Source organism: Salvia hispanica, chromosome 3 (genome assembly GCF_029641045.1).
Source record: "Salvia hispanica isolate PSC_SH4W2 chromosome 3, Shi_PSC_v1, whole genome shotgun sequence".
In the NCBI taxonomy this organism is placed as follows: domain Eukaryota; kingdom Viridiplantae; phylum Streptophyta; class Magnoliopsida; order Lamiales; family Lamiaceae; genus Salvia; species Salvia hispanica.
In genome coordinates this window covers 18,756,926-18,781,748 of record NC_142694.1, presented here as the reverse complement: position 1 = coordinate 18,781,748, position 24,823 = coordinate 18,756,926, and the positions used below count along the sequence as shown (strand labels likewise).

The 24,823-nt window shown below is 36.4% G+C and overlaps 4 protein-coding genes, 1 long non-coding RNA gene and 1 other non-coding gene across 7 annotated transcripts; 3 read left to right on the top strand and 3 right to left on the bottom strand.

Moving 5' to 3' along the window:
- The first annotated feature begins 185 nt into the window (after window positions 1-185).
- LOC125215752 (uncharacterized) lies at window positions 186-2,334 on the top strand. The gene is made up of 2 exons (XM_048117285.2): window positions 186-774; window positions 1,543-2,334. The coding sequence occupies exons 1-2, from the start codon at window positions 260-262 to the stop codon at window positions 2,099-2,101; spliced, it is 1,074 nt and encodes a 357-aa protein (XP_047973242.1). The 5' UTR covers window positions 186-259; the 3' UTR covers window positions 2,102-2,334.
- Window positions 2,335-3,189: 855 nt separating this feature from the next.
- On the top strand, window positions 3,190-3,261 carry TRNAQ-CUG (transfer RNA glutamine (anticodon CUG)). Its single transcript has one exon. It is a non-coding gene; the product is annotated as a tRNA-Gln (tRNA).
- Window positions 3,262-3,636: 375 nt separating this feature from the next.
- Window positions 3,637-5,884, bottom strand: LOC125211906 (dolichyl-diphosphooligosaccharide--protein glycosyltransferase subunit DAD1-like). Its single transcript, XM_048111868.2, has 5 exons — window positions 5,756-5,884; window positions 5,626-5,673; window positions 4,387-4,474; window positions 4,252-4,295; window positions 3,637-3,906 (listed from the first exon to the last, which is right to left on the bottom strand). Exons 1-5 carry the CDS (start codon window positions 5,840-5,842, stop codon window positions 3,823-3,825), a joined length of 351 nt encoding a protein of 116 aa, XP_047967825.1. The 5' UTR covers window positions 5,843-5,884; the 3' UTR covers window positions 3,637-3,822.
- A 655-nt stretch (window positions 5,885-6,539) lies between these two features.
- On the bottom strand, window positions 6,540-9,322 carry LOC125211893 (protein SYM1-like). Of its 2 annotated transcripts, none has more exons than XM_048111854.2 (7): window positions 8,896-9,322; window positions 8,243-8,383; window positions 8,045-8,158; window positions 7,787-7,960; window positions 7,248-7,363; window positions 6,987-7,059; window positions 6,540-6,836 (listed from the first exon to the last, which is right to left on the bottom strand). In XM_048111854.2, the coding sequence occupies exons 1-7, from the start codon at window positions 9,244-9,246 to the stop codon at window positions 6,834-6,836; spliced, it is 972 nt and encodes a 323-aa protein (XP_047967811.2). In that variant the 5' UTR covers window positions 9,247-9,322; the 3' UTR covers window positions 6,540-6,833. The 2 variants fall into 2 exon arrangements, with proteins under 2 accessions (XP_047967811.2, XP_047967810.2); XM_048111853.2 differs by having other exon boundaries at window positions 6,540-6,839; window positions 8,896-9,320.
- A 1,322-nt stretch (window positions 9,323-10,644) lies between these two features.
- Window positions 10,645-11,922, top strand: LOC125216086 (uncharacterized). Its single transcript, XR_007175353.2, has 2 exons — window positions 10,645-10,935; window positions 11,605-11,922. It is a non-coding gene; the product is annotated as an uncharacterized LOC125216086 (long non-coding RNA).
- Window positions 11,923-12,240: 318 nt separating this feature from the next.
- Window positions 12,241-12,803, bottom strand: LOC125216045 (cell wall protein precursor). Its single transcript, XM_048117650.2, has one exon. It carries the CDS (start codon window positions 12,740-12,742, stop codon window positions 12,392-12,394), a length of 351 nt encoding a protein of 116 aa, XP_047973607.1. The 5' UTR covers window positions 12,743-12,803; the 3' UTR covers window positions 12,241-12,391.
- Between the last annotated feature and the right edge of the window lie 12,020 nt (window positions 12,804-24,823).

The window sequence follows — 24,823 nt, the reverse complement described above, 5'->3', positions numbered from 1 at the left end:
TCTCTTTTACATCGACAAATAATTGTCATATATTCACAAAAAACATTAATAAAATAGAACCATCCGAATTTATTCATTGAAATGGTTAAAACTAGGCTAATTATACAAGAAAAAAACATAGGAATCAACTATAGCCTTGTTTGTATCACCACCACATTAAAAAAAATCTTGAATCCAAACAAAAAACTATTTTCTATATGAACTAACTCACACACTCCCAAAAATCTTCCCCAAAAACCACTTCATACAACCGCCCATCATGGGCTCTCTCTCTCCGCTCCTCCGCCCCAGCTCCGCCGCCTCCCACCGGATCTTCGTCCCCTTCTGCGACCGCAACGCCCCCGCGGGCAACGCCACCACATTCATCGATTGCTACACGCCGGCCACCAACACGTGGCACCGCGTCACCTCGATCCCGGCCTCGGCCGAGGGTTTAGTCCTGAAGGACTTTTCCATGGTGGCATTCGGCCCCCATATTTACGTGTTGGGCGGCCGCCTCTGCCGGAGTCCCTCCGCCGCCGCAGCAGTGGATGGGGAATTCCGGCCGAGGGCCGTGTCGACGGTGCGGCGGTATGACGTGGCAGCGGATCGGTGGGAAATGTGTGCGGAGATGTCGGAAGCGAGATTTAGCTTCGCGTGCACCGTTTGCGGCGGGGGGATATATGTTGCAGGCGGCCAGAGCTCGCCGGGGCGGGCGAGGGGAATATCTTCGTCGGAAGTTTATTATCCGGCGTCGGATCAGTGGAGATCGCTTGCGAATATGAGTAGAATGAGGTATTCATTTATTGCTTTATTGAATTTAATTTATAAGAAAATTGGAGATTTTGGACATTGCACTAATTAATATCCCTATTATTTTAAAATATCATCAAAATTTCCTCAATATTGATATAATATCGCTAGAAGGACGTTTGCATTTTCTTGGACAAAGTTGTTTATGTATATTTTGTGAGAGAGTATTATTACTTTGGTTTATTCGTTTCCCCTCAAATACTTGTCATGACAAACAATTATTTGTCATGTATTCTGATGAGTTCTCTTGGGGAAATACAATAGAAATGAATGAACAAAGTGCTGGTTCTCTATCTCATAAAAAAACTTATATAAATAGCTCGTATAGTGAGAGTATTTTGATCCAAAAAGTCTTAAAAGTGTAAAAGTTCTTCCAACAATATTATATCAATGTATAAGATTATATGGTGATTTTTTAAAATTAAGAGGAACGCTAATGATATTAGTGCAATGTCCATGGCTAAATCTCTCAAATGGAAAGAATAACATATCCTATGCCAATTTTGTATATTCATTTTTTTGGGTGGCAATTATTTATAAACTTATTTGTTGTGGTAAATATTTCATGAGTTGAAAAAAAAACTGAAATCATGTAAAATTCACTACAAATCATAAGTTAATTATTTTTGCAACCAACTTTAAATTTATGAGAAATACCAAATTTCGGCCAAACTTAGTGATTTTAGAGACGAATACCCCTTTAATTCAAAGATGGATGATCCTTCTTACGAATTTTGACCCATCTGATAGGTACAAATGTGTGGGCGTGACGTTCAAAGGAAGAATCATCGTAGTTGGAGGTTTCGTCGGCGGCGAGAACTTCGGCCCCTACGACCAGACTGCCCGTAGCTCTGCCGAGGTGTACGATGCAGAGAGGGATAAGTGGATCTACGTAGCTCGAATGTGGGCCCTAGACGTCCCGCCACGACAGATCGTTGTGGTGAACGACAAGCTCTTCAGCTCGGGCGACTGCCTCCAGCCGTGGAAAGGACACATAGAGTCGTACGACGAGAAAGAAAGCATTTGGAATGTGGTCCATCGCTCCCATTTCAATTGCATGTCCCCCACATACACTGCTGAGGGGACGACCGCCACGGGGAGATGCTACATTACCATGGCTCCCGTGAGAAACCACCTCTACTTCCTCACCGGGTATAGCATGCCCGGGGAGGGATCGCTCCTGAGATCGGAGGTTCATGTTTTTGACACCTCCAATAGCGGGGGCGGGTGGCGGAGCTTGGAGTCGATAGATGAGGTTGGGGAGAAAGAGCTGTGCGGACATTGCTGTGTGTTGAATGATGATGAATAATTGTCATCAAGTTTACATCCCAAATCTCAAGCTCATCAGATGTTATAATTTAGTAGTTTATTTGTATTTTACTGATTTTCATAAATGTTGGGTAGCTAGCGTGTGTGAAATATGAAAAGGTGACAAGTCAAAAGAAATGAAATAAAGATTAGTAGTATGGAATGATGATATGTAGAATGCTGAAATTAATATGATGATATGTGCAATGTTGAAATTTATATGTTTGATTGGAACTAGCTTAATTGGATGATTTGCAGATAGTTTTATTTTCAACAAAGAAAAGCTAAGAAGGAATTGTGTTTCTTCTTCCATTGAATTGAAGGCGAAGGGGCCAGCTCGCCCTCTTGCACGACAAACACAGCCCCGTTGCTACTGCCGTAAATCCGTTTAATTCCTACGTTGCTCGATCAAGATGGTGAAAGTGTATGTATAGCAGTAGCAGCAGCACCTCATACACCTTGCCCTTCTTTGCCAAAAGCATCAGCCTCCTTCACACGCCCCGCCTTCCCAAGGCCACTGCATTCACTGCCCTTTGCAATACGCGAACCACTCTCCCCATCCTGCCCAACCCATTCACAGTCACGCCACAGATAACCCAGACCTCCTTGCACGCCCCTCAAACATAAATGATATATATACCATCAAACTCATCAATCCACTTCCACAACTTCCCTCATTTGCAATACCCTTTGCGCCATCACGTCGGGCTTCCTCTATGCACACTCAATATACATATAATCATCAATAAATTGTACCTTCATTCTCTTCCACACCCATCCCCCCATTACATATAATCATCAATAAATTGTACCTTCATTCTCTTCCACACCCATCCCCCCATTGTTAAAGCTTCTAATCATAAAACTAAACCCTCATTTTCATCTCACCTAACCCTAACGAAATCGATCAATTGAAAGAAGCATTCAATATTGTGACTTGTGAGAGTACAGAGTAGCCATTTCGCTTGAGAATGTGGGAGGAGAAACAAGGAGGCAGTGGAATTTATGGAAAGGCCGGCTATGAGTCCAACTTCCACATATATACGGTGGAGGTACAAGTGTCTATATATTTCGCCATGTAAATAGCAAGGTCCCATGGTCTAGTGGTTAGGACATTGGACTCTGAATCCAGTAACCCGAGTTCAAGTCTCGGTGGGACCTTTTTTCATTTTTGGTCACATCATTTTTTTTACCCCTTTTTAAAATCAAATTTAGTTTCTGGCATCTCTCATGGCTTTTCCGTCAGTAGAAACTTTATACCAGAACGTCATTGTTAGAAACAAAGTATTTAATTGTCCGTTCCTTTAGATGGAAACTTAATAGTACGAAAAACGTCAATGTTTTGGTTTGGATATATCGAAAGTGGAGTATAATTTTCCCTGAAACAATAATATGGCACTCAATGTGTTAAAATAAAAAATCCAGTATTAGACAATTCCATGATAAAGAAATGAATCTTCATCCCAATTCCAAAACAAAGAAATCAATCACTTATCTAATACTCCATTCTTCTTTAATGACTCCAAAACTAAAAGATGGCTCAAAAACATAGTACTCCTATTTCGTTTAGTCAAAATATTACCAGTACATTCTATTCTCTCAGTTTTCTTGTATGAAATATCCAGTGTAACAGCTAAAACTTCTAATAAATCGATCACAATGATTCTACCAGAGTACAATTCAAATCCCAAATGAGTTCTGTGTCTTTTCCTGGACATTGACTTATCCTAGGAAGTTCATAATAACCAAATGAAGCACTAGATTGCAGAGTACAAAATCCGCGAAAGCACGCTCAGGGGGTAGATCCTGCAAAATAGTGGGCATGCGACTTAGTGAATCAACCAACAAAGTTCACAACTTGAGAAAAGTTGAAAAAACTGAGGAATAAGGATAATAAGCTTTTTATTCCATAGTATTATCCGTAACTTTTGGTGTGCTATTAATCTGCTCTGTAACTAAGATTACAATTTACAAGAGACAGTTCAGAATGCATATTAGAAACTCAACAAAACTTGATATCGAATAACTGAATGTTAGAAGTAGAACTGCTAGCTAGAAAATTCACTGCTTTGAATTCTTATAAATATAATAATAAAAAAAGATAGATTTACCAAACTCCATAACTCGGAGTCTTGGAGATCAGTGCATTACCTTGAATTCCTTGTTGTCTTTGTTTACTTGAATTCGGAGACTAACTGTAACCCAAAAAATAAAAAATCAAATAAAAAGGTAATCCAAGACTAGATCAATATCAATCTGCATATAAAAATATGACAATCTACATACCAGCAAGGACAGCAGTTCCCACGCATGAAAGTACACCAGAAAGAAATGAGTTAAATGGGAATGATCCAACAATAGCCATGTAAGCAACCTGAGAAACAGAACATTAGCTATCCAATTAAGAAAATAAAAAAGTATTTGAAGTCAAACATGAGGATTAAAAGCTAATAGTTAATATGATTACAGATTACAAGATCAAAGCACAGTAGTCATCTTGTTAACATATATGCCTGATTTGGTTGAAAGGAGTTCTCCTTCATCTTATTGTGATCACAAGGTAGCAAAAAGCAACTAAAATGGGTAACAATAGCAGTATGCAAATATCCCAAAAGAAACATTTTGAGTTCTTAATCTATCTTAAAGGTACTTGAGCCTATTAATATAGGAAATGGCAGAACAAGTTGAGGAATTAATGATCTATCTTCTTGATAAATCATAAATCTTTAACTCATTATCCATACTTCAAACGATATCACCACACCATACGAATTATGAAACACCCATCATAGTCCAGGTATCCTCTATTACCTTCAGGTTCATAATAAAAATAAAAGATACTACTATGTGTCTCCAAAAATAGAACCTCATCATGAGGGAATTACAAATAAAGTCTTTCAAGTTTTTATTTCAATAAAAAAATGGAAAACAAAATAGAGACAAATCCTCTCATCTTCAGTGTCTGCATAGTTTTGGAAGCTCAAGAGTCCAATATTATGGTGACTTGTGCATTTTCAAACATATGATCATAATCTAAAGGAAATTTCAGTTATGAGTCATTACAGCATTCTTTGATAGATTGATCACATACATTCACAGTCATTAGCTTTCTAAACTCCGACCCCCCACCCCCCTCCCAATATAGCCAAAAATATCAGTTGATTCAGCTCCACTTCACAACAAGAAGAAATCATATACCTAACTACAATAGAAAAATTCACAAGAAAAAGGCATATATATCTAATTCATACACCAGCATTTCCTATCCGACCTCGAATCTCCTACCAGATTCACAAGTTAGTCAAGCACAACCCAACCACAAACCAAATTAACCCGTATCATCTTTTCATTTTCACTTCACCAGTACAAAATCAAAATTCCAACACTCATGGAACAAACCATTCAGATTTAAACATCCATAGCTCAAGGAAAGAATTTCACAACCGTGACTAATTAACACGAAATCAGTTAAACTGAGCAAAACGAGCATCATAACTCCAAATGTCAGGTCAATTCTCGTCATACCTGAATCACAGCGGTGACGATCGCGAAGACAATGTAGAGATCGATGATCTGAGAAATAAATTCAATAATTTAACACTAATTTCTCGGAAAAATTAAACGAAGCATCAGGAAATACACTAAGAGAGAAGACCTTGAGATGATTAGCGGTTGCGGCGTAGGCAGAACGAAGAGAGTGAAAGAGTGCGTGGACATCCGTCGTCGTCGTCGATTTCCCCATTTTCTCACACTCTAAATCTCTCTATTTTGCTTCAGATTGATAGTGAAGACTTAAACCCAGTGACTTTGGTTTTGTACAGGCCACGTTATGCGAAGTTACCATTATACCCTTTAGTTTTTCTTTTTCTTTTTCCTTCAAAAAACTCATCTGATAAATTCTCATTAGTCACCCATCTTTAAAATTGTGTGTGCTAAACATGATCGATCAATCTTGGAGTTTTGTAAGATAGACGTTATAACTGGAGATGATTTTATTAGTACGAGTAAAACTTATAAATTTGTCAAGCTCTTTTGAATATGCAGTCTCATACTTACTTACGTATTCTTATCATCTATCTCTGCAGTGTTTTTAAGGTTCATTCATGACTACTCGATTAAGTAGGAGTCACTCTTTGTCTGAGTCTATGCACTGACATTCACTCTTTATTCGTGTTTATGCACGTCGATCACTCTCTATTTTTGTTCAAATGTTATTGATACAATATGGGAAGATAAAAATAAATCCTGTATTGGTTTAAGATAGAAATGAAGATATGGTCAAATCAGATTTGACAATTATTTTGTTTGCAATGCGAACTAAAGAAAATGCCCATGCAAAAGCCTATATCTAACAAATGCATCCAACATATCATTAACTAATTGAGGTCAATAAAAATAATAATGTATCCAACAAATGAAAAGTAATTAACCTCATTCAATTTTCTGTAAAATCATTTTGATTTAGATGCATCAATCATCCACATAAGCAAAACTATAATCGTTTAGACAAAATGACTCTGAATTTTACTACTAGTACATAATTATACAACAACTTGCGAATTGATTCAAGAGCTAGTAGAACATAATACAGAATATACAAGACCGTATAAATTCTCAAACTGTACGATGTAGATGTATTTTGTACGTAGCCTGTCGGATCTTTAGCTTTCTCAAAACACTGCTAACTGGTCCGAAGTGAAGGAGACATCTTCTGAAGAAGCATGTTTGCTTATTTACTTCTACACAACAACCACATAAATCATAGTAAGGTTCTAAAGTGCTCGTGCTCGTGCTTGTGCTAATATACACACAGTTGCTAGCATCGGTTCTAAAGTCCTGACCCGTTTGAGTGATTCCACCTACTAAAAATGGTTATCGAAGATTACCTCGATAGACTTGCCATTGGGATTGGGTTCAGACGCCTCAGATATCCGCACTTCAGATTTCTCATTCGAGTACCTGAGATAGAAAAAAAAAGGGTGTGTTTTAGCAGTGGGCAACAACCTAAAGCACCATATCCATAACTCGATGGACGAGTTTATATATCTAATAATAATGACAATGGAAACGAAGATCGCAACATATGTTCTAGAGCATGATCGGCTAACAAAGCTATGAAAGCATCGTTAATAGCAGATGGCACGTACGTTGAGAGTATAGTAACCCAAATCAGCTCCACGCAATCCACCCATAAGAGGCGTTGCTCGACTGGAATCACTCCGTAGGTGATCAAATGAGCGAAAGGCCAGAGCTTCCAACCCGCCTGTCTCATATAAAAAAGAATGATCAATCAATCACCACTCAACGCCCAGAATCAACGGCTAGGAGGAGCAAATTCACACATAAAATGCAAGAAAAAGCAATTTCTTGATGATCACAAAACTCCCTTAAACTGTGTAAAGAGGTTGAAATTCAGAAATAAGTTCTTAAATATTTCATACCAAGGTAGACAAAGGGATAGACTGTGAATTGTTACCATCAACATAGACTAGAAATGTTGGTTTTAGTTCATTACAACTTTCTCAGTATATATATTAAGTCATCATAAGTCCTTCAACATTCAAACTACACTTTTTCAGTTGAAGAACTGTGATTTTAAATTCTGAAATATTTGAACAACAAAATGCTGATGACAACGTGATCATATCTCCTAATCTACACCATTCAACGACATAAGAGTTCTTACAGTCAACAAAGGCACAAACGTCGCTTTCAGTTCAATGACAATTTTCTCCAGGGATTCACCGCGCAAGAATCCCAGCACCACATAGTAGATGCTGTTCCACACAGCCGACCAGACGGTTTGGTCAAATGCAACTTTGGCAGGGACCACCCACCAATCCTTGAAAGGGAATAGAGCCTGTCGAACAAGCAACTTCACAACTCCACAAAACAACAAAATGCTCAAAATTTCAACACATTTCAGCCACAAACACATACACACCTCACAGAATTGGTAGTAGTAATGGGACAGCGATCCGTGGAGGGTGAACCCAACAAGGCCGGACCTAAACATACGCGTCCTGTCAAACTCGAACAGAGGCTTCCCTTCATAACACTGAGAGGTTTTCAAGCAGAAAAATGATCATCCAACCATAACCAACACAATCCTAAAGAAAATAACATCACCAAAAATGCTTACTTGAGCTGTCCAATCTCCAACAGAGTAAACAATCCCACTTATCACCATTTTCGACAACACAGGATGCTCTTTCAGAGCTTCTTCATATGCAGTCCAGTTGTGCTCAGGTGCATATCTCAGCACCTCATAAAGAGTCCATCCCTGAAGATTCAGTAGAGCATATAAATTTCAACACAATTTTGCAAGAATACAGACTAATGAAATAAGATCTCCAAAACAAGCAAAACAAAAGCAGAAATTGGTTTCAATTTTCATCTCTTGATTGTAAACTCATGAAAACACATACAGAGAAAAATACTCATAATCATTAATCACCAAAACTACTGCATAAAACTAGCTATCACAACCACATGAAACTCATATCAATCACAATTGACAGCTTAAATTCACTAAAGATTCAATTTTTATTCCTTTTTGCTAAGTAATCCCAAGACTAATAAAATCAAATCACCTAAAAGGAGCAAACAAAATAGCAAAAATTAGTTCCAATTTTCAGTTCTTGATTGTATCCAAGATAATAATTCATTAATGATAAAACTACTTCCGAAACTAGCCATTACTACCACATGAAACTAGGCCCAGTCAAAAATCACAGCTCATATTCATAAAGATTTGATTTTTATTAATTTTGGGTGAGTAATTCCAAGACCCACCTGCCAATAATCGTGATCAATGGTGAGCAATTTGGTGATGGCAAGGGTGCCAGCACCAAGAACTATAGCAGCATTAAGCAACCTGTCAGAATTAACAAAGTCCTCCTTGAATTCCTCCATTTTTCTTGAAATGGAGCCCTTTTCATTATCTTGATCGTCGGTTTTCTCAGGGACTTCTCTCTCCTCAGTGACGGCGTTGATGGGCCACCGGATTTGGACTGCGAGATTAGGGTTCAAGAATGGGTTGGAGGGGGCGGAGAAGTGGTGAGGTAGGGATTTTGGGAGGCTCAGATGCTTCCTGCGCTGTATAAACTGTGCAGATGGAGAGAAACTCTTGAGAGTAGCAGCCATTTCTGATTATTTGGTTTGGTATGTTTGCTTGTTTATCATCTGTTTATTATGTGGTGGTTATTGCGTTGCATGGGTTAATTGTTCTGGTTTCTATTGGATTTTCAAGATTATGTGGATTTAAGAGAGTTTGAGATGAAAATGATTTGGAATTTTCTAGCAAGTTTTGGTTTTGGTTGGTGATTAATAATTTTGGGTGTAAAAACTAAGCGACAGAAATTTTTCAATATCTACTATATTATTTAATTCGTGCTTTCGTATATTTCTTATTATATGATTCAATTAAGTTGAGTCCTTTTATTTTTTACAATAAAATAAAATATTCTCTTATTTTATTTTATTTTATCACATAGTTTACTCTCGCTTTATTTTCTTATTTTATTCTTTTTTTCTATTTTTAATATAATTTTTTAATCTTTGTACTCAAAAGTTAAATATTTAAATTTTAATCCTAATATAAATCATAATAAAACTAGTATACAATATGAGATTTTTAAAACTAAATAAAAAATTCAGATCATTATCGATAAAAGTCACATGCCAGTAGAATGTGGCGAAGAAAATAGGTGCACTTACAGTTACAAATGAGACATGATAGGTTTCATAAATCTTATTGTATTATTGAATCACTTCCAGAAAGGGACATTATTTTTCTACTAGTAAAAAGAAAATAATATATCAAGGATAAAAAGGAAAATTGCTTTAAAAGGATTAAAAATAAAAATAGTTTGAGATACTAACACACCCGAACAACTAATTATACGTTGTGCTTTCAATGAATTCACGTAAAAATGAATTATTGTGTGAAACAAAAATAAAGATACTTAAATTAGAGTACTCCATAATATTTCTAACAAATTATTTAAATATTATACACAAATATATTTAGAATAACAATTATTTAAATGCATCGTTAACTTTTCATAACACTAATTCAGTAATTTGCATTATTTTAATGGGATAAAGAAAACTTTTAGCGGAAATGATTCCACAATTTTTATTTATTTTATTTCTTTATTTATAAATTAAAATAAATGTTGTTCGTCATGAGATACAGGATAAAAACAAAGTTAAGAGTTCAACATCACACTCATAAAATTACAATTCAATACCAAATTGCCGATGCAATTTTATGTACTACAAAAACGATTACAATAACAGAAATAAATGTTGCGGTTCAATAGTAAATCACTTTACAACTATTTTTACATAAACAAAATCTACAATGCATAAAAGCATAAATTTTGAAGGTCATAAATAAAATATATGATAGTTTAATTATCAAATGAAACAAAAATAAACCAAAAAAATTGAACTAAACATAGAATTATTAATCATCAAATGGAATAAAATAAACAAAAAAAAAAAAAAATTGAACTAAACGTAAAGTATAATATAAAAATTCAGCTATTTGGTTCTTTATTTTTTTTCCCAAAATAAGTATAAATCGTAATTTCACCAATTTCTGAAACCGAGAAGCCGAAAGGAATTGAGATCTACATCGAGGAACCAATGGCGAAGATTGAGGAGCAACAATCCACATTGCAGCATCAAACGAAAAAAAAAGTAGCCGCCAAAAGAAGGCACGGATCCACTTCGTTTTTCGTCTTCGTAGACTACCTTTTCCTGGCCATCTTCTTCCTCTTCCTCAGCTACATCCTGTCTAAAATGGTCGGATTCTGATTCAACAAGGTTACTTTTCATCTCCATTTTTGTGAATTTTCCCTTTCTTGAAAAGTAAATTGGGTGTTTTTTTTATGTATGTGTTAATGGTGTAGGAAATAGATTGGTGGGCATTGATTGAAAATTGTGATCAATGCATTCTTGAAATAAAAAATTGAATCTTTATCTGCAGGGGTTGGAGTTTGTGAAGAAATATCTGAGTTGTATGTGTTAATGGCGAAGGGAATAGATCGGTGGGCATTGATTGGAAATTGTGATTAATGCGTTCTTGAAGTAAAAATTGAATCTTTACTTATAGAGGTTAAGCTTGTGAAGAATTTTAGCAAACCTAGTTTTGCCAAAATCACAAATTGAGTGGGAGTATGTAGCAAATTATATTGGTTGAACTGAAGTATTCATTATAGAGTTAGTTGTTGGAGCTGTAATGTTGAGGTTTTACTTTTCCAGTCCTATTTTTAAAATTCAATGAGAGTTTCATAAAAATAACCCAATGTGTGTGGTGGTAAAGGTTGGTTGGCCTACTATTGGTAGCTTAGATTGATGATTTTAATGTGAAAGGTCAATTTGTTCCATCCCTATAACAGAATATTTAATTATGAACACAGAATTGAAAGAATTTGAGTTGAACTATGATCTTGTCTTTCAAAAATGAGCTGATTGTTACATCCATTTATGCAGGATGATTAATCGTGTGGGGCATTTTACCCCGTCTCTAGTTGTGAAGAGCGATTCGTAGAATGTTAAGAGTGATATGCTCGAAGGGAGTAGTTCCACTGTTGGTGGTCTTGCTGCGTTTTGTTTTGTCGTAGTATGAATCCATCACCTCATTACAGTGCTATGAGTTTCTCGTTTTTGTTGCTTTGCAAGAATTCGGGTGTGTTGCTGATATAGCTGTTTGTTATCTTCAGTACTGTTGTTCTGATGGATAATATGATACTGGTTTTGTGTTCATCATCAGCCATTTTTGCTAATTGGAAGAGTTTAACCTTTTCATTATTGAGTTTAATGACTTAAGAGTTGCATTTTTATACATTGTGGAATGCCAAATTTTGTTCTTGATTTCATCACAGATCATAAATTAAAATCTCAGATATGATCTCTTGGTTCATTCATTTAGCTCATTTGAAGAAGATTTTAGTTTCACTTCGATTTTCTCGAATAATGCAACTATTAGGTGATTTCTTGCAATTTCTCCTATGTTTGAATTGTCCAGATTTTGGTGCTTGTTCTAGGTTAGTGATAAATGAGGTCGTTGCTGCTTGTTGTTCGAGTTTTCGCCCTCTCAAGCTCTCGGTCGTAACATAAGACCAGGGATAGAGAAACACACTCAACACACTTTTTATTGACGTCAAACATGGCAGAGAGCTACAACAATGAGAAACGTAGAAATAGAATGCTACACGCCCTTATACAACATAAGGAAAAAAAAAAACATAGATTTCAACAGTTCTCGTCTCATATGAGCTCAAGGGTTGGATGGTACGGGGATCCCTCCGCCGCCAGAGACAGGCACCTCCGTGCCAGGGTTGGGCACGAATGTGTCGTCTCCACCGGGGATGTAGTTGCGACCTCCGGTCGATCCCCCAAACCCAGGGATGGACAAACCGTTCCCTCCCGGGGATCCAGTGATGGGGTTGTAGTCCAAGGACTTGGAGCCTTTCTTGGGAATCATGTAACGGCCGAGGCCCGGGATCCACACAGAGCCGTCAAAGGACAACTTGGAGTCCGTCGGCGGGACCTCGCGCCCTGCGGCCGCCTCGAGGGCCAGGCACGAGACGAGGAGGAAGAAGAGGAAGAAGGAGGTTGAAGAAGCCATTGTCTTGCTGAAGGGAATGGGAAATGTGATTGTTGTAGAGAATTTGTGATGATGGAAGGCTGGATTTGATAGGGAATTTATAGGTGATTTTTGTGACAATTTTGGCGGTGATTAATTGAACTCATTGAGAGGACGTAGAATGTTTAGCCTGCATGCTTTCTTAATGAGTAAAAATCATAAAGGCATGTTCAACTCTTTTATGTTTTTCTCATTATAAAAAAATATAGATCGGATCCATCTAACTGGTTTTCATAAATATTGGGTCCATATACTTTCATTGCATAAAACAAAATTCTTTTTTCCCTTGCTTTCACCTCAATTAGATTGATAAAAAAAATTAATCTAATTAGTTTTGATTTGTAATTCTAGAATTTGATTATCAATACTAATTTTATGATATTAGAATAAAATAGTAGTATTAAAATAAAAGAGAAAAAAATATTAATATGGTGTTCATAGAAGATCCTGAAAAGTGTGTGACATATCGATTTTGTTAAGTATATTTTGCTATTATATTATTTGAGACGTTATTTTCAAGCATTATAGAGTGGTTGCTCATTTAAGTACATGTCCTTTCCAAACCAATAATTAACGGCTAATTGAATACAAGTGCATATCTACCAGGACACAAGTAGGGTGCATTTCACCAGCACGTGTCAATGATCAATATCACATTCACTAGACATGGGGGGTTTAAACCATGGTACATACTTTTCAGTATTGGTGTCGTCGAAAATAGTTGCGATATGGAAGTATCCGGTAGGAGTTGCGAGAGACGTTGATTGCTTATGAGACGAAGGATAAGAGAATGCGTGATAAAAACTAAAGATACATATGGTGACTGTCGTTAGACGTAGCATTGACATAAAACAAAAAAAAAACGACAGTGCCAATATTGTAGCATTGACTCAAAAGAACTTGTAGTTGCGGCTCTTTCATAACAAATCTTAATTTTATTGTTATTAGATTTAACTATGCTGAATAATTGATTGAATAACCAAAGTTTTACTGATCTTATGCCATAATTTATTTTGTAATTAAACATAATATTGATACATTGAGCAATGCATAAATATTTCATTACATCTAACACATTGAGCATAATGCATAACCTAGAAAATTAAATTCACATAAGTTAATACTATCAAGTAGTGTGATTATAGATGAATTAGTCCTTTTAGTGTCATTATTTGTCGACATTATTGATATTGATATTTATATTTATATTATCTATATATAGCTAGGGTGCATGTAGCTAAACAAACAAGATTAAAGGACAAGATTCATTCTTAAATTTGCTAAATACTAGCAATATGGAGTAACATTCTGTATATATTGTCTTCTTACACTAGGCTAGTGGGCATCATTGATCAGCCAACTTTGTTTGGTGGCACGAATGAAAGGGACACTTCTTATTACTCAATATTATTATTTATTGTTTTATTTTACTTTGGTAATATTTACTTTATAGATTCAATTCTAAAAGGGTAGATCTATAAACGAGGTTTGGTGTTTGTCTACAATTTGGAGTTGTAGTTTATAAACTAGCCTGACTTAGAGCTGCAACATAATTGTTTTTAATTAACTGTATCTAACACTTTAAATAATTCATGTTCTACTAGTTCTTGAATCAATTCACAAGTTGTTATATGATTATGTAGTATAATTGATGCATCTACATCAAAATGATTTTATCGAAGAATTGAATAATAGAGGTTACTTTTCATTTGTTGTATACATATTTTTGCTATTGACTTCAATTAGTTGATGGCATTTTGGATGCATTGGATATAGGCTTTTGCATGAAGTCATTTTCTTTAGTTTGCATGTTAACTATACATATAATTTCAATCACCAAAATCATTTTCTTTTTGCTGGATTCACCTGTGAAGAAAATAGGTATCAACTAGCTTGTGTTGCAGTTTTTATAGCAAAGAAGATAGTTGAAAGTGAAGTTGCTACAACTTAGTCGCATCTACTTGCAATTTTCTAATTATGTGAAGACTAAAATATAAACGCTTCATGTAACGTGAACTGTATCCATAAAAGATTGTGAAGTACATATTTGGTCCAAGACCATTAAGAAAACTTAAAGTTAATCGTTACATGTAAGTAAATGAACAAATAGAATTAAGAATATAATATTTCTCTTCTTCCAAAAAAAATATTATATCCTTTTAATTTTTTTATGCTAAAAACAAAATACAACAACGGAAAATATAACTATTTTGTCACAACAAATTAATATTAGCAAGAATGCAGAATATTCAAATTGATTTATACCTGTAATGTCACATTTACCTATATACAACTAATAAAGCAATTGTTTAACACATAGTTAGTGTATGAGAAATGAGAATTGATGCGAAATTAAAGATTACTATCCATTTAACCAAAATACATAATAGTTATACTGATCAAATAAAATATAGGGCAAATTGCCTAAAAATTTACAAACTTTGGGAAAAGTTTGTTTTTTCCCACAAATTATAAAAGTTGCGCCTAAAGTCACGAACTTTATTGGATCGTGCAAATTTCCCAAACTACCCGACCTGATGACATATTTTCGTTAGAAACTTATCTCACGTGGCATGCCGGGGGAGTGACCTGACAAAATTTCTGACTGGGCACAAAACAACGTCGTTTTATACTTTTTTTTTATTGAATCTTCTTTACATGTCGCCGATTTCATCCCTAAACCGTTTGTCGACGATTTCACTCTTGTCGATTACATTTTCCGCTTTCAAAATCAGCCAAAAAGAGGTTATATTACCTGAGTTCAGAAATTTTGCCAAGTCACGCCTCCGGTTAGTGTATCAGAGAAATAAGATAAGGTCAATTAAAATGAAAATGATATATTCGGAGACATTATAAGTTATGCCTAAATTAAACAGAAGCCCTCGGCATTCTCCAGCAGCCTAAGTCCATTGAGAACAGATTGAAGGAGGCTGCTTATTTTGTGCATATGACAAGCCGTCTTGCGGTTCTTCTGGTACTGATTCATTTTTTCGTTAAACAAGAGCCCACACAGTAATGAAGGTGGAAGACGGCGACAATTTGCTGATAACGTACAATCGCATACTAGCGAAAGTGAAATGGCCATCAGGGCCGCAATGACAAATGAAAGTTATAAGCCAGATGGCATAAAGGATGAATTCTCATTTCCGACTCTTAGCCTTTAATCCAACTGCCTGTTTGCACACATCGTCGACACAACTGTCATTTTCCGCAGCACTGTCGCGGTGGACATGGTGGATACCGTAAACTTGCCGGAGATTACGCTACTGGCCCTGACGTCAGAAAGCCATCCTTCGATGAGCCCAACCGCGGTCCGTGCTAGCACATCAAAGCTCGCCAACTGCTGAGGATGACTGATTTCACTGCTGAAATGATTCTTAATAGCGCTTTCCTCCTTTGCAACATCATTGTTGATGTAAAGCTTCACCGACTCCTCCAGTGCTCGAACTGCACACAAAATCAATTAGAAATCAGATCAGATTTAGAATCGGAAATTCAGATTTACACGGTTTACTTTATCCATTTTTGTGTGTGATGAGGGGAGAGAGATAGAGATAGAGATGTGAATGTTGAAAACAGAGAGTAGAGTACAGCAAGAAGAAAGAAATAAACGTAGCCTTTGTGTATTAGAAGAATGACTCAAAAGACTTATTTATTTCACTAATATGAGGTGCTATTTATAAGCCATCTAAGCATGAAGATTACAACGGCAAACTGAAATGAGCTAAAAATCAGCAATAACAGAATATAGCTAATGACTAGGAACACTAAACAACTAACTAAGAATTAGTCAAACTAAAGCTGAAACCAACAAAGACTAAGTCCCGATACTTTCAATTATGAGTCAGCAATCTTCATTCAACACTCCCCCTTGATTCATAATTGCACACTCCGAGCATATTTCTGAACTTGACGTGCTTCTTCGAAGACAACGACTTGGTGAAAATATCAGCCAAGTTCTCAAGGCTGCTGCAAAACTTCAAAGAGATGACCCCTTCATTAATCAAATCTCTTACGAAGTGAAACTTAATATCGATGTGCTTCGTTCTCCCGTGCATAACTGGATTCTTTGCAATCGCAACAGCTGATTGATTATCACAGAAAATTCCAGTAGCCTCCTTCTGCTCCTGCTCGAAATCAGCCAATAACCTTCTCAACCACACTCTATGACAAGCTGAAGAAGTAGCAGCCACATACTCTGCTTCTGCAGTCGAAAGCGCTGTTACTCCTTGCTTCTTCGAGCTCCATGTTACAGCTCCTGGCCCGAGATTGAATACGAAGCCTAAAGTACTTCGTCTATCATCCACCGAACCTGCCCAATCACTGTCCGTGAACCCAACCAACTCAAAATCAGCAACATTTGAGTACCAAATACCAAAATTTTGAGTTCCAGCTATGTAGCGAAGAATCCTTTTTGCAACTCCAAAATGTTGACATGTTGGATTGTGCATAAATCTGGAAACCATACCAACGGCAAAGGCAATATCGGGCCTCGTATGCGTTAAATAAATCAAACCTCCAACTAGACTCCGAAAGCTACTGCATCAGCTTCCTCCGTACCATCTTTGAGCTGCAACTTTTCATTCATATTCATGGGAGTAACTGCAGCTCTGCAATTCGTCATGTTGAAGCGTTTGAGAAGATCCTCGGCATACTTTTTCTGGAAAACGAACACTCCATCTTCTCCTTGCTTAATTTCCAATCCAAGAAAATAATTAAACAAACCCAAATCTGTCATCTCAAACATATTCATCATACTCTCTTCGAACTCAGTAACAAGAGAGTTAGAAGATCTCATATATATTATATCATCAACATATACACAAACTAGGAGAAAGCTACCGTTACTTCCCTTCTTTGCATACAATGTAGGCTCGTTAGCACTTCGTTCAAATCCATCTTGCTGGAAAAACGAATCCAGCTTGTTGTACAACGCTCGCGGAGCCTGCTTCAAGCCATATAACGCTTTCTTCAACCTATAAACCTTATCCTCCATGCCTTCAACAACGAATCCTTCCGGCTGCACGACATAGACTTCCTCCTCCAAGTCTCCGTTCAGAAACGTAGACTTGACATCAAGTTGATAGATAGGCCACTTAAGATGTGTAGCCAAAGCCAAGAACATTCTCACGGTTTCGAAGCGAGCAACCGGAGAGAACGTTTCCTCATAGTCGATGCCCTGCTGCTGCGCATAGCCCTTGACAACCAAACGAGCCTTGTGTTTCTGCACACTCCCATCTGCATTATACTTCGTCTTGAACACCCACTTCAAGCCAATTGCACTCTTATTTTCCGGCAAGTCTTCCAGCATCCAAGTTCCATTCTTTTCAATTGCTGCAATCTCCTCATTCATTGCATTCTGCCACTTCTCTTCTCCAGCAGCACCATGGAACCGATTTGGATCCGCAACCATAAGAGCAAAAGTACATCTTTCATAAAGTTCAGTTAGAGACCTATATCCTCGTGGAGGGGGTGTTTCGAGAGATGAACAACTACTTAATGAAGGTGGTGTATTTAAGTTTGGAGGATTTATAGGGCTGGTATGAGGCGTATTTGGAGGAGTAATATTTGGTGAGTTTATGGGGCTGTTTTGTGGTGAATTCGGAGGGCTGCTGTGCGGCGAATTCACACCAGAATCTGCATCACTCGTGTCCAGCGGGAAGAGAGTATATGGATCATCTTGCTTGCTCTCCCAATCCCAGCCAGCATCTTCATGAAAAACAACGTCTCTGCTGATAATAACTTTTCCACTAAGAGGTTTATATAGCTTGTATGCTTTAGATTGAGAAGAGTACCCAATGAAGATACACTTTTCAGATTTCTCGTCAAACTTTCGACGATGTTGAGAGCTCACCAAAGCATAAGCTACGCATCCAAAAACCTTTAGATGGCTCACCGTCGGCTTCGTACCTCCCCAAGCTTCATATGGTGTGCGATTTTGAACATCTTTTGTAGGAGATAAATTCAGCAAGAATACGGCAGTAGCAACGGCTTCTGCCCACAAGGAGTTGGGGAGATGCTTCGCCTTCAACATGCTTCTCGCCATCTCTACAACGGTGCGATTTTTCCTCTCCGCCACACCATTCTGCTCCGGCGTATATGGTGCTGTCAACTATCTGCGTATTCCATTAGTCTCGCAAAAATGATTAAATTCATTAGAGCAAAACTCACCACCCCTATATGTACGAAGAACCTTGATGCTCTTCTCACTTTGCTTTTCCACCATAGCCTTGAAATTCTTGAAGTTCTCAAAGGCTTCGGATTTATTTTTCATAAAATAAACCAACGGTAATTAGAAAGATATACCGACTTCCACCAATCGACTCCGTATTTATAGGCCCGCACAAATCAGCATGAATGAGCTCAAGACAATTAGAAGTTCTCCACGATACACCACTAGGAAAAGATTTCCTCCTCTGTTTCCCATAGATACATCATTCACATAAATCAAAATCATCAATTTTAGGCAGCCCATGAACCATACCTTTCTCCCGTAGAAGCTTTAATCCATTGGTGTTGAGATGCCCATATCGTAAATGCCACAGCCTCGACGTCTCTTGCGTGCTAGAAACAAGAGCATATTTCTCCACATTTGACATTCGCAGCGGAAACATTCTATTCTCCATTATGCAAACCTCTGCAATGATTTGCCCAGATTTTTTTTCTTTGATGACACATAAACGATCTTTAAACACCACCATATATCCAATAGATATCAATTGCCCAACACTCAATAAATTATGTGCCAAGTGTGGAATAAAATAGACATCATAAATGAGTTTGGTGTTACCATGGCCATCCTTTACTGCAACATTACCTTTCCCCTCAACTTGAATAGATTTGTCATCACCTAGCCTGACTTGAATCTTGCGAGATTCATCGAGCTCTTTGAACATCTCCTTGTTGGAACACATGTGATTCGAGCAACCACTATCCACGAACCACACATCATTCGGCACATCCACGGCGTCTGCAACCGCCATGAATAACTTGTTATCATTCGCCTCTTCTTGGACGCAATTTGCTTGTTTTTCCTTCGACCAACAATCTGCTTTCACATGCCCATATTTGCCGCAATTATGACACTGAATTTGGCTCTTATCGCCTTGCTGTCCACCAAAATATTGCTTTGCATCAGATCGACCGCCACGACCTCGACCTTGGCCACGCCCGCGACCTCGGAAACCTCCTCTGCCTCGTCCTCTTGCCGTAGAGAACTCCTTTTGATTGGAAAATTCACCTTTCACTTGAAAAGCTTTTTCATCAGACTTTTCAAACGATCGGTTAATCCTCGACTCATGAGCTTGAAGAGATCCCATTAGTTCTTCAAATGAAAAAACCGATAGGTCCTTTGATTCTTCAATTGCAGCTACAACATGATCAAACTTTGGAGTCAAGCTTCTGAGCACCTTCTCAACGATGGTCTGGTCCGTGATCTTATCTCCACAAGATCACATTTGACTGACTGTTGCCATTGCCCTCGACAAAAAATCAGCCACAGATTCTCCATTCTTCATGATCAGCATTTCAAAGTCACGTCGAAGTGATTGCAATCTCACGACGATGACTTTTGAATCTCCCTTGAATTCTTTCTGCAAAGTTGACCAAGCTTGTTTCGAGGTGGTCGCCGTTGCAATTCTGGAGAAGACGCTGTCGTGCACCGCTTGCTGGATGATCGCCAACGCCTTCGAGTCTTTCTTCTTGTTCTCCCGCAATCTGTTCGCCTCGTCGGGATCTGCATATCCCTGCTCCACGAAGTCCCATAGATCTTGAGACCTTAGTAGAGTCTGCATCCGAATACTCCAGTATTCATAGCCTTCTCCTTTGAAGACTGGAATGAGTGGTTGTGTAGCACTCATCGAACTTTCGTTGCTGGCCATCGTAATTGAACCCAGCTCTAGATGCCACAAATGTTGGAAACAGAGAGTAGAGTACAGCAAGAAGAAAGAAATAAACGTAGCCTTTGTGTATTGGAAGAATGACTCAAAAGACTTATTTATTTCACTAATATGAGGTGCTATTATAAGCCTCTAAGCATGAAGATTACAACGGCAAACTGAAATGAGCTAAAAATCAGCAATAACAGAATATAGCTAATGACTAGGAACACTAAACAACTAACTAAGAATGAGTCAAACTAAAGCTGAAACCAACAAAGACTAAGTCCTGATACTTTCAATTATGAGTCAGCAATCTTCATTCAACAATTCAACAGTGAATAGTTGTTGATAAAAGAACGTCTAAATAGAGATATTCTGGTAGTGTAAAAACTCTTGCATTGTTGATCACGAATGAAAGGGACACTTCTTATTAATAATGAGAAATACTCCATCTGTCCCATAAAAGTTGAGTCGTATTCCTTTTTAGTCCGTCCCAACAAAATTGAGTATTTCCTTTTTTAACAAAAGACAAAACATCTAATCACTCTTACTTTATTCAATCATTTACTTTACTCTCTCTTATCTTTTCTACTTTTTTCATCTCTCCTATTATTTAATATAAATTCTTAATCTCTGTGCCCAAAAGTTGTCTCAACTTTTATGGGACGGAGGGAGTATATGTTTCTTTAAACAAATAATGTTTGATAGGGATCATGATCCCACTTCCTTGCACAAATGTGTTCCTATTTATCTTAAAAATCACCAACTTTTTAAATTGTGCGGATTTCCCACACTAAAATTTCCGGTGTAACTTTTGCCTACGTGAAATGCCGATATTAATCTAGAGCATCCATATCATCATCAGTTTCATCTTCCATACAAGATGAAATGTAACTCTGACTATTACACGTAGGTTTTTTGGCATGCAACATAGGGAAAATTTATGTTGAAAACTTTAGTGTGGAAAATCTACATAATTTGAAAAGTTGATGACTTTTAAGACCACTTTTAAAGGTTGTGGGAAATACCAAATTTTTGTGAAAGTTCTATATTTTTCTGACCAATTTCCGGTATATTTAAAGCCTTTCTATTATATTTAAAGTTCTTACTCTATTGCGTTTAAAGCTTTTTTTTATTATTATATTTAGGGACTATGGATCGATGCACAGTAATATGCAGTACTCCCTCCGTTCATTGATTGTATTTTTATTTTATCCTACCAACCTAAGTTGCCTAAGATAATGCTGCTAAGTACTCCCTCTGTCCACGAAAAATAGACCATATTTATCATTTTTGGTTGTCCACGAAAAATAGACCAAGTCTGTAAAATGACCCCACATTTGCTACTTAGCACAATTAAACACTACTAATATGGACCTCACATTCCACTAACACTACTGATCTCTTAATTTTTCTCATTCTCTCTTACTTTACCAATTTCACATTAAACCCTTGTCATTCATAATGTGATCTATTTTTCGTGGATAGAAGGAGTAATTTTTTACCACACTTTTTTTTCTTAAAGCCCATTTTGATTCAGCGATGTTGTTTTAAACTATCATTGATACAAGGAGCCAGGGCTTTGGTGGTAGAATAATTAAAATTAGATATTGATTTAAAAATGGGTTTCAATCGGTAATCGAGTTTTGGTACTATAGTGAACAATGTATTGGAACATTATAATACAAAATAAATGTGTTTACATTAAAAATGTTTGATTTGTAACGTCCCAGTTTTGGGCTTTTGCGTTTATCAACACATCACTCAAGTAATGATATGGCGATTATCCGAAAAGTAGCCACTATAAAGATTTAAAATTAAATATATACTCCATAGGAGAATTAAAGTATCTAATTAATTTTACTAAGATTTTGAAAAATCATGGAAGATTTAAAATTAAATATATACTCCATAGGAGAATTTAAATATCTAATTAATTTTACTAAGATTTTGAAAAATCATGGACGCTACGAAATAAAGTTCTTTCTTTCTGAATTTAAATCTCATTTCAAATATCAGTATTTCAACCCTTTTATTTTAAATATACGCTTATTTATCTGCTGCAGTACTCTTTACCAAGAAAAGCTCTTTCCAATACAAAAGTGAAATATTCAAATTACTATCTAACAGCTTAGTAGTGTAGCTTCCTACGACACACTTATATAATAATAATAATTTAATAGGTTAATGCAAGTATTTTTCTTTAAATATTAATTTTGTATAAATAGATAATCATGTACTATTATCTAACATGAAATTTCTATCTAGTCAAAGAAAGAATATATCGCATTTCTGTTGAAATTTGGCATAGTGCAGAGATTACATTGCCCAATAACTTATTTTTTGGGCTTCATAGCAAACGTAAATGGGCACTGCCAAATTCCAAAAAAAAAAAACACTATAAAAGTTATATACTAGTACTATTAAACAAGTTAAAAGCTACAATCTGAAAATAATTTATATATTTACAAGAAACTAAATTTGTTTTTATTGTAGCATCTGATAAAATATCAAATTCTAATTCAATAATAATTTTAAAAAATACTCCCTCCCTCCGTCCCAGATAATTCGTCTCAGTTTTCTATTTCGGTCAGTCCCACATAATTTGTCCCATTTCATTTTTACCATTTTTGGTAGTGGACCTCATATTCCACTAACTTATTTCTACTCACATTTTATTATAAAACTAATATATAAAGGTAGTAGTCACTTCCCACTAACTTTTTCAACCCACTTTTCATTACAATTCTTAAATCCCGTGCCCGGTTAAAATGACCCGAATTATCCTGAACGGAGGGAGTATAAGTAAAATGTAAAGTACGAAAATATCCTTGAAATTTTTGTTTCATCATTGGGCTTTTCCACTATAGTTCCATCGTTTTCCCTTACTCGAATTTTGAGAAGTAAGTAAATAATTCCACTTCTATTTAACTACCTTAATAATTTTGATTTAAAGCGGTAACTATATATCATTTTCCATGATTCTAACATATGATCGTTTAGGTTCGAGCCAGTCAAGTGATACTCCATCCGTCCTAAGATATTACACCCCTATTCCACTTTGGGGTGTCCTACTACACTTGAACCGTTTCTATTTATGGTAAAAATTTACTTTACTGCCAACTCTAAACAACTACTCCCTCCGTCTCCCAAATTTTGACACACTTCACTTTTTACCATTTTTGGGAGTGGGCCTCATATTCCACTAACTCATTCATACTCACATTTTATTGTAAAACTAATATTTTAAAAGTAGGACTCACATCCCACCAACTTTTTCAATTTTTTTTCCATTACATTTCTTAAAATTCGTGCCGAGTCAAACCGTGTCAAAATTTGGGGGACGAAGAGAGTATCTCCTAAATTTCTGTACTCAAAAAAAGGGGTCTAATATCTTGGGACGAAGGGAGTACTGTTTATTCTTGTCGAAATTTAATTGTATCTCATAATAGAAATATAACATTATTTAATAGATGTATTATGTATATCAATATTTTCATAGTACCGTAAGCATGCATATTTGTGTATAAAAGCAATGCATTACATCTTTTGATAATTATACACTTTGATAAGGGGATTACGGTATTATCTAAAGCTAAGAGATTTTTTTTTATCTCTCCCATGATTCATTTTACATCAAATTGTGATTCTTTTCCAAAGTTTGGCACATACTAAACTCTGTCACATTAAAGGTATTTAAACTATTGCCAAATTATAGTACAAATCTAATCAAAATGAGTTTCTTCTATACGCTGAAAAATGACTTAGTAAGTTGGTGAATGCATGGAACAAAATAAATAAGGGGTATTGATTGATATTTTATATAAATAAACTTTTTCCAAATATTTTTTTCCACGGAATTTGACGTATAATATCACGAACTTAAATGGTGGTTCAATTTTTCCCACCGCCAGTAAAATCCAACTACATTAATCCGGTGGAAAATCAGAGCAAGTACTATTTTACATACATACTGTGTGGTTGAATTCAATAGGATTCAATTGAATCCAACTTCAATTGGATTCAATTTTTACCACCCGAACTTGCATATAATCTCAATTGAATGTTTGCAAACATGCTCGATTAACTAGTTTGGCCATACGTTAGTCCAATCGAATCCAAAATGCTCGGGCTCGACGGTGGACCCTTTATTAGGCAAGTCGAATAAAAAGAGGGTGATTCA